Consider the following 10205-nt stretch of genomic DNA (forward strand, 5'->3'; position numbering starts at 1 on the left):
TATGAAAGGAAGGTTGGAGATTGGCCTATAATTAGCTAAGACTGCTGGGTCTAGAGATGGCTTTTTGAGTAAAGGTTTAACTGCAGCCAGCTTGAAGGCCTGTGGTACATAGCCGATTATTAGAGATAGGTTGATCATATATAAGATCGAAGAATTAATCAATGGCAGGACTTCTTTGAGCAGTTTTGTAGGAATGGGGTTTGGTTTGGTTTACTTCCTCCAAACCAACGTTGATGGTTTGGAGGAAGTAATTATTGAAGTTAACTCAGAAAGATCGATTGGAGAAAAAGAGTCTAACTTAACATCAATGGTACTGAAAGTAGCTGTAGATAATATTACATCTGTGGGATGAATATTGGTAATTTTTTCTCTAATGATAAAAATTTTATTTGTGAAGAAGTTCATGAAGTCATCACTAGTTAACGTTAAAGGGATGGTTGGCTCAAAAGAGCTCTGACTTTTTGTCAGCCTGGCTACAGTGCTGAAGAGAAACCTTATTTTCTTCAGTCAGTGATGAGTAGTAAGCTGTTCTGGCTTTGCGGAGGGCTTTCTTATAAAGCAACAAACTATTTCTCCAGGCTAAATGATGATCCTCTAAATTTGTGACACGCCATTTCCTCTCCAGATTACGAGTCATCTGCTTTAGGGTACGTGTTTGAGAATTATTCCACGGGGTCAGGTACTTCTGATTAGAGACCTTAGTTTTCACTGGAGCTACAGTATCCAGAGTCGTACGTAGTGAGGAGGTGAAATTATTAACAAGATAATCGACCTCTGTTGGGGTAGCGTTCAGATAGCTGCTCTGCTCTGTGTTGGTACAGGGCATTGACGATGATAACAGTGGCTGGATTATATTCTTAAACTTAGTTACAGCGCTTTCAGAAAGACATCTACTTTGATAAAGTCCACTCTCCACTGCTGCGTAATCAATTATTGTAAATGTAAATTTTATCAAGAAATGATCAGACAGGAGAGGGTTTTCAGGAAACACTGTTAAATGTTCAGTTTCTATGCCATATGTTAAAATAAGATCTAGAGTGTGATTAAAGTGGTGGGTGGGTTCTTTTACATTTTGAGAGAAACCAATTGAGTCTAACAACAGATTAAATGCCATGTTGAGGCTGTCATTTTTAGCATCTACATGGATGTTAAAATCACCCACAATACTAACCCACCCACAATCACTAATATTGATTTTAGTGACCTCCGATTGGCGTAACCGGGTGTCATTACTGCCGACGTGAATTATGATTTTACTGAATTTACGTTTACCCTTAGCCAGCAGTTTTAAATTTCCTTCAATGTCGCCTGCTCTGGCCCCTGGAAGAAAATTGACTATGGTTGCCGGTGTCTCTAGCTTCACATGTCTGAGAACAGAATCACCAATTACCAGAGTTTGACCCCCAGCGGGTGTGTCACCGAGTGGGGAAAAACGGTTAGACACATGAACGGGTTGGTGGTGTACCTGGGGCTTCTGTTTAGGACTATGCTTCCTCCTCACCGTCACCCAGCCGCCTTCTTTCCGCAGCTGCTTGGGATTTGCCGGGGAACAGCTAGCGGGGCCTACGCTATCTTCGGCTGCACCAGCTACAGGGGCCTGGCTAGCTAAGGGTGAGAGAAGGGTGCAAAGCCGAGTCTCCAGATCAGTAATCCTGGCCTCCAGAGCTGCAAATATGCTACATTTGTTATAGATATCATTACTGCTAAAGGAGGCCGAGGAGTAACTAAACATCTGACACAATGAGCAAGAAAGTGCAGAAGGGACAGGTGAAGTAGCCATGGTGCTAACGGGTCGGCTACGAGCTAAGCTAGCGAAACAGTACAGAGACAGTGAGTGAATACTTTGGCTATAAATTAGGTAGTGAGTACACAGAAAGTGTGCTTCGGATGAAGCACGTGAAGATTATACTGTGAAAAAAAAGAATGTATTTAAAAGTTGTTAATTAAACTGCTAAGCAAATAAGCTACTCAGAAACACCACTGTGTTTGAGCAGGAACAGGAAGCGATACTATACCACAGAGCGAGCGAACACCAAGTGACAGCGCCACCGACAGGACAGGAGACCACAGGACAGGTGAATTGCAAAAAAGTCGTCACACATGGAAATCAAATGTGTGATAAGCTGCAGGATTCAAACACAAGTGTAACTTATAAACACATGTTCCCTTCTTTAGGCCTCAATCTTTTATTTAACATCCAGTTCGTGTATTTGGCCAGTCTCTCCTAAACCCCAAACATCAGTGTAAAAATAACTGTGGTTGACACGCAGTGGCTCTCACACAAAGTACTCAAATTATAAGCATTCCAAAGTAACTGGACTCCGCTGCTGTGGTTGGTGTTTAGAACCAGTGAACATGAAGCAGTCAAGACTTTAAGTTCGATTTCCTTCATCACTATGATTTATCCATAACAGTCTCCAGCTGCCCCACACAAAAAGTCATGTGACAGAAAGGAAGGTGTGGCCTGTTAGCAGCCCATAAAAACAGCTGATTCTGCACAGTCAAGCTCAGAACTTTCTTTCTCCAAGACTGCAGCAACCTCACGACTGAACCACTAACACCTGTGAACAGGATCAGCCCAGGATCAGGATCAGCCCAGGATCAGGATCAGCCGGACTTCTCTGCAGGTCTGCTTTCTCACTCTATTGCACGTACGCTAACCTATGAAAACACGTCATTTAAAGGTTTTTACATCTGGATTTAAAGCGTTAAAGACACGAACTGATGAAGCTTAAAGAGGCTCACAACTCTGTGTGTGTGTGTGTGTGTGTGTGTGTGTGTGTGTGCGTGTGTGTGTATGCACTTGTGTGTGTATGTGTGTGCACTTGTGTGTGTGTGTGTGCACTTGTGTGTGTATGTGTGTGCACTTGTGTGTGTGTGTGTGCACTTGTGTGTGTGTGTGTGCACTTGTGTGTGTGTGTGTGCACTTGTGTGTGTATGTGTGTGTGTGTGTGTGTGCGTGTGTGTGTGTGCGTGTGTGTGTGTGTGTGTGCACTTGTGTGTGTATGTGTGTGCACTTGTGTGTGTATGTGTGTGCACTTGTGTGTGTGTGTGTGTGCACTTGTGTGTGTATGTGTGTGCACTTGTGTGTGTGTGTGTGCACTTGTGTGTGTGTGTGTGCACTTGTGTGTGTGTGTGTGTGTGTGTGTGTGCGCACTTGTGTGTGTGTGTGTGTGTGTGCGCACTTGTGTGTGTGTGTGTGTGTGTCTGCACTTGTGTTTGTATGTGTGTGCACTTGTGTTTGTATGTGTGTGCACTTGTGTGTGTGTGTCTGCACTTGTGTGTGTGTGTGTGTGCACTTGCGTGTGTGTGTCTGCACTTGTGTGTGTGTGTGTGTGTGCACTTGTGTGTGTGTGTCTGCACTTGTGTGTGTGTGTGTGTGCACTTGCGTGTGTGTGCACTTGCGTGTGTGTGTGTGTGCACTTGTGTGTGTGTGTGTGTGTGTGTGTGCACTTGTGTGTGTGTGTCTGCACTTGTGTGTGTGTGTGCACTTGTGCGTGTGCGTGTGTGTGTCTGCACTTGTGTGTGTGTGTGTGTGTGTGTCTGCACTTGTGCGTGTGCGTGTGTGTGTCTGCACTTGTGTGTGTGTGTGTGTATGCGTGTGTGTGTGTGCGTGTGCGTGCACTTGTGTGTGTGTTTTTGTGTGTGTGTGCGTGTGTGTGTGTGCGTGAGTGTGTGTGTGTGTGTGCACTACGCTGACTGGGATTCACAAACGACTGAATGACTTCATAACTGGATCAACAGAATCGAACACGTGCATTAATCACAGGAACAAATAGGAAACTAAATGGATCAAAGTAAATGAATTTGGGAGTTAATAGAAAGGCAAACAAATACAAAATCAAAGCATAAAAGCAGTTAAACTTAAACTATAATTTCCTTTATTTCAAATGTTATTTTTAGTGCCTGTAATTTAATTGTAATTAAGTCATTTATTGATTGTCTTTTAGTTTTACTAAAGTTCCTGTTGGTGTTTTTACTTGTTTTATCCTGAAAGTGTGCAGACACATGTGGGCTGGCTCGCTCGCACATGGATTTGTAACTGTTTCAGTTATTTTTCACTTTTTCCAGTTTATATTTTAGTGAACTAAAACGTTTTTATAATATCACAAAACTGAAATGGTTTGGCAGTATCTGACAGCTTCCTGATGAAGCTATGAGACTTTTTTGAGAGCGAACAAAGACACGCAGCTCTCGTCTCGTTTGTCCTGTAAGTGTTTGGTGCTGCAGGATTTACACACAGTTATTCTTTATGGATGTGAACCTGAGAGCTGCACGTTCATATAGAAATGACTTTCATGTTGTGTGTTACAGCCATGGCATCCCGTTGGTGGCCTGCCTCGATGCTCTTGGCTTCACTGCTGTTTCTCTACTGGACGACCTCCTCTGCTCGGCCCCGTGACCCCGTCACAGCTGACCTCTCACCACCTTACAGGGCTCGCAGAGACCTGCCTGAAGACAGCAGAGACCGAGCTGATCAAGTTCTGAATGTTGTCAAAGATTCTCTGTCTCTGTTTAAAGACGTGATGGAAAATATTAACCCTGATAAGGTGGTAGGTGTAATCAAAAGCCTTTCAAACTTTGCTAGCCTGGCACCTGGCATCGGAGGTGTGGCCTCCTCTGTCATCAGCACGGTCCTAGTCTTCATCCCACAGGACGACCCAGTGCTGAAGGCAGTGAAGGAAGGCTTCGCTGAAGTAAACAGGAAGATGGATTCACTCTCCATCCAGATCTCTGACCTGACAAGAGACGTAGAGTGGTTCGGCTACATCAGCGTCTACTCTCAAGATGAACTCCGCATCCTCAACGCCTGGAGGAAGTTCAACGAGTTTCGAGAGAGTGGCAAGCTGATGCGAGATGAGGACAAACAGCGACTGGCACAAATATTCACCAACTACTATGAGAACACGGGAGCTGAGACCGGTATGACCAACTTTTACCATTACCTGACAGTCACCAGCACGTCTCTGAGCGGAAACATCAACGAACTCCTGAAGAGAAAGTTTAAATGTGACACGAGTCAGATCGGAAAATACAACTTGTATTTAAGCAGCCTGCTGTGGAAGGGGATGCTAGTCAACCAGTTCTACTGGAAACTCCTGGGTTTAAACACAGCAGCCAAAGAAGCTGAACACACGCTGATGTTCAAGAAAGTCTCTGAAGCTCAGATTTCAGCTGTACAGTTCTGTCTGACCAACTATGAGCAGTTCATGAAGAACGATGTGATAGAGACCGCCAAAGCTCACAGTGCTAATAACAAGCAAGCCATCGCTGTTCAGGTGAAGACGGTTCTGGACCGGAAGTACAACTGGTACAGCTGGGTGGTGGTGGTATATGACACTGATACAAACACGGACTATGTATTTTACAATATGACAAAGATCCCTGTGGACAGTGTCACTGTGGCTGTGGGCTACACTCTGAAAGAAGAGCAGGACACTAAAGCAGCAGCAGTGGTAAAGGAGCTGGACTCGTGTCACCCGGAGCTAAATTACTTTCATATGATAGACTGCGATCAATTGGCACAGAATATTTTAAACTGCAACCGTGAGGTCGATGGAGTTTCTGTAGGTCAGTTTTTCAAGGTGATGCACAGAATCCAGTTTGTGTCGGAGGACTTAGTGGAAGTCCCAGCAGCCATGAAGTCCTACAGATGTTCGAGGTCTGCTTTGTATCCTAGTTTCTCATTCCCATTTCTCGACCTTAATGACTTCAGTCAAATCTGCATCCATTACTCCCGGTCACTTGCCGTCTGCAATCCTGATACGTGTCTGAACGGGGGACAGTGCAAGAGGCTGCTGGACTCCAACCAACACCTGTGCGACTGCCCCGACAGTTACCTGGGAGACAGGTGTGAACACAAGATGAACACCACTGTGCCGCCAATAGATGTAGGGTTTACTGTGATGAGAGCTCAGCCGTCACCGCCGAACTAAATCTGGAGGATCGGCGCACACTCATTAAAAACCAAATTACTGTGAAGTTCACAGAAACTCTGTAGCTCATGAAAAAAGCATCAGTAGAATAAAGCTGTCAATGGAAAATTGTACTTAGTAGTCAGTATAATCTTTTAATGATATAAGTTTGTATATGGTAGAATACTGCATGTAACCACTTGTGTTTAGAAGTATATAGTTGGTGGCATATTGAAGGAATGTCTCATCCTAGGAAGTCTGTAACATTCCAGGGTGTTCTGGCTTTCACCCCCACATCCTAGGAGCATGGGAAAGGTCGTACCTTGTTTTATTGTTTTACGGTAGGATTAACGTAGCTATATCTTTTTCCAGTCTAAGAGCTTTTTGTTTAGATGAACTGCTGGACTTTCCAGACCAGCAGTTTAGGGAAGTCATTCATGGGGTCACACTCTGACCCCACACACACACACACACCTCCACATTTCAATGTATGGAACAAACGCTCACTGAAGTGTATAAATAAAAGACGAGGGCAGTCCTCAGGGCCAGTCTCTGAGACTCACTCTTGGGGTGTGAGTTCTGAGAGCTGCCCTTGCTAGCAAGTAAATCTGTGTGTTTCTCTTCTCTGACTCTCTACTGAAGAAGTGTTTTAGAATATACTTCGTAACAAAAGCAAAACTGATTTTGTTCAAGAATGAAATGCGCTGACACAGCAGTCCACTGCAAACATGACAACAAACAGTCAGGACCAGCTGAGGTCCTTTCTGTGTAAGGCAGTCATTCTTTAACGATGTATTCGTTATGTTTTCTTTGTGCTTGCCATGAAAATAATTAACTATGTGACCACAAATAAAGACACCTGGACTGTGTCTGATTCTTAAAATATCTGAAACCATGGCTGTGGTTGGGATCCACTGGGAACAGGTGCTTTTCTCCTTCATGTTTGCGTCCGCTGAAGCTTCACGGGTCAGAGTAACGTCGTGAAGTCATTCTGGAAGCTGCAAAAAACGGTGAAAATCTTTCACTTTGACTTCCTCATCTTTGGTTTGACAGCATTTTAGTAGAGAAAGTCAGATGGCTTGAACATGATGTGAGCTGGAGTTTGGGAAGGCCTCTGGGGGGCTGACCTCCGTGTCCTAATGACAAGTGAAAGAACTGAAAAAGGGGGAGGGAGGGTGGGGCAGGAAAGCGAACAGCTTGTAGGGCCGGCGATGTGATCTATAGACAGAGGACACGTTAGGAGGTGCAGTCCTGCTCCTCAAATTCAAATAATTTATCTCAAACGAATGCTGTCAAATAAAAGACATCATGTCCTCTTCATGCAGCTGATAACAGTCAGTGTGAAACAGAAGCTGTGCTGGTCTACGATCAGCTGTAAGGAGGATGCCGAGGAGGACACATGCAACGACACATGTACAGGTAACACGGTGGCTCAGCCTTTGGCCTTTTTCCTCGGTTGGTTTAGATTTGGCTACAGATATACTTTAAACTCCCGGGCCTCAGACCGGTACCGGTCCATGAGTCGTTTGGTACCGGGCCGCGAGAGTTGAGGCTCAGGTGTGAAATGTCTGGTTTTCAGTGTTTTTATCGGTTTCCAGCGTTATTTTTTTATCGTTTTTATCGTTAACTCCATTTTCCTGGGTCTTTTCACGTGTGTTATGAATAAATCTTCTTTTTTTCGGTACCGGTACTAGTTTTATTTTGTTGTATTTATCCGCGACACTTTAAAGGCCGGTCCGTGAAAATATTGTCGGGCATAAACCGGTCCGTGGTGCTAAAAAGGTTGGAGACCGCTGGTTTAGAGTCCATAAACACAAAGCTGGATATCCTAGGGATGCTCCATCAGGAGATCAGAGAGTTTATCTCCAGAAGGGCAACGCAGAACTCAGACGTTCTGTCACAACAATAAAAGTGAATAAATCCCCAGAAAAACTGTCCTTGACATATAAACGAGAAGCATGAGAGACAACATGGTTTTGAGTCTTAAATGTTTGTGATCATGTTTCATAGGTCTCGACGTTAATTTGTTGTTAAGATGGATTTTGTGTTTGAGCATTTGATTTTGGATAGTTGTTCCTGCCTCATGTTTTGTTATGTTTTGCAAGTAGTGATGTGGAGATGACACCTCACGGACGGTGTGGCACATTGTGCTTATTGTGTTGATGTGTGTCATTGGTTCAGATATATGGATGACACCTGGGTGAAAATCAAATGTCCGGACGTTTCACATTTCACGGATCACATTAACTCAGTGGACCGACACATCAAATTCACCAGGGAGGATGTGAAAAGTGGCAGGTGCCTTCCCAGCTGGACTTTTGTCAAAGCTGGGAAGGCACCAAAAGAAAGCTCCAGCTGATCCAGGACAGAAGGAAACCTCTGACTAAGTGAAAACCTGTAGTGATCCCGTACATGTCAGGAGCAGTTGAGACTAATTTTCTCTGAACACTGCATCTCTGTGGCTTTTAAACCCCAAAACCCGCTGTGCCAAAAATAGGTCCACCCCAAGGATCGGGTCCCCCGACACAAACAGAGTAACATAGTGTACGCTGTTAAGTGCAGGAGGATTGGCAGGATTTATACATCGGGGAAACCAAACAACCTCTGGCTAAGAGGACGGCACAACACAGAAGAGCTACCTGGTCAGGCCAGGAGTCCTGTAGTTCATGAACGTTGATGTTGATGTCATTGATCTGTAGGCCGAGCAGTGTGTTGGTTCTGATTCAATCATTTATTTGTCTATCAGTGGTCACGCTGTACTTCAGTCTGTTTTATCTCCTCGTCTGTCACTTTTGGGAAGTTGGATTTTACCCCTTACCGGAATTATTTGCTTCACTGGCTGATGTCCAGTTGGATTGAATATTTGCATTTTGAACTTTAACTTTGGTCTTCTGTGTCCTATGACTTGGCAGTCTTCCCTCTGTCTCTCATTACAAGGAGCCGGGGATCGAACCACCAAACTTCAAATAAGATCCATGAGACCGAGATCATGCGAAGCGAGGACCCAAATGCAGATGATTATAGGCAGGAAGGAGTTAACTGAAGCTGAGCTATTGATTTATTAATGTTGATTGGCAGAAAATACAGAATTAAAAACCAAAACAGAACAGAGAACTAAAACAGAAAACCTAAGCTGACAAACGCAAGGAACAGAGAACACGGACCATGGAGAACCACAAGGGTAGATTAACAGTCTGACGAAGAGCAGAGGAAACACTGACGGGTGCGTTATGATCCAATTGGCCCCACTCACGCACCACCCAAGAAAGAACACAAACAGTAGTGCTAAGCAGCCATTTATTTGCTTCAGCAGTGAGCAGTGCCAAAAATAACAAACAAAACTCCCTAATGGTCCTTATGCTTTCCTACACAAATGAAAACAAACAAAAAGACAATTCACTTACCAAACTTACGAAACACAGGAGAAAACTTATTCAACAAAAATGGCTTCTCACGCTTAATAGGATGCTGCAGTGAACAATATATACAAGGTGAACAAAATACACAATTCCTACTTTACAAATCTATGTACAGCTATTTACAAGATTAAGGTACTAACACCAGACACATACACACACACAATTCATACTTGCAAACAATGGGCAAAGACACTCTACGAAACAACGAATCAAAACCACAGGCTCTTTGTTGGATGGTGGAGGCTAGGAGAGAGGGGGGCCAGGTGGCTGTCATCTGGTGGTTAAATACTGGAGGTGATAAACCAATTATCCAATCCGAGGACAGGAAGAGACTCCACCCAACTACTCAACAGGCACGCCCAAGTGTCCATCTGCTAAGAAAGAAAAGGGGAAAACACCCACAGCCATTCTATGGTGGGAGGAGTCACACATAAAACTAACACTGATAACATTGGATCATAACATTTACCCCCCACCCAAAAATCAAACATTTAACCCCAAATGAAATGTTTGATTCATGACCTAGAGAGGGCATCAGCCATGATGTTCTCTAAGCCCTTTTTGTACCGGATTTCAATGTTGAAGTCCTGGAGGAGTAAGGACCAGCGCACAAGGCGCCGGTTGCTGTTCTGCATCCGAGTTAGGAACTGGAGAGGGTTGTGGTCAGAAAACACGACGATTGGAAGGGGACTGGACCCAAGGTACACTTCAAAGTGTTGCAAGCTAGCAATAAGGCTAAGGCTCCCTTTTAAATCGTGCTGTAATGTAATTGGTGTTTTAGGAATTTTTTGGAAAAGAAACAGACTGGATGGTCAATGCCATGTTCATCCTCCTGCAAAAGCACTGCACCAGCCCCCAAAGCACTGACATC

General features: G+C 44.3%; 1 protein-coding gene across 1 annotated transcript; it reads left to right on the top strand.

Moving 5' to 3' along the window:
• The first annotated feature begins 2539 nt into the window (after positions 1-2539).
• On the top strand, positions 2540-6774 carry LOC118455350 (SE-cephalotoxin-like). Its single transcript, XM_087840395.1, has 2 exons — positions 2540-2627; positions 4315-6774. Exon 2 carries the CDS (start codon positions 4317-4319, stop codon positions 5934-5936), a length of 1620 nt encoding a protein of 539 aa, XP_087696521.1. The 5' UTR covers positions 2540-2627; positions 4315-4316; the 3' UTR covers positions 5937-6774.
• Positions 6775-10205: the final 3431 nt, after the last annotated feature.

The sequence above is a fragment of the Neolamprologus brichardi genome, chromosome 4, assembly GCF_056152115.1.
Source record: "Neolamprologus brichardi isolate AB-2024 chromosome 4, ASM5615211v1, whole genome shotgun sequence".
In the NCBI taxonomy this organism is placed as follows: domain Eukaryota; kingdom Metazoa; phylum Chordata; class Actinopteri; order Cichliformes; family Cichlidae; genus Neolamprologus; species Neolamprologus brichardi.

Coding starts and splice junctions, on each gene's coding strand:
- LOC118455350 (XM_087840395.1), top strand. CDS start 4,317: ATGGCATCCCGTTGGTGGCCTGCCTCGATGCTCTTGGCTTCACTGCTG.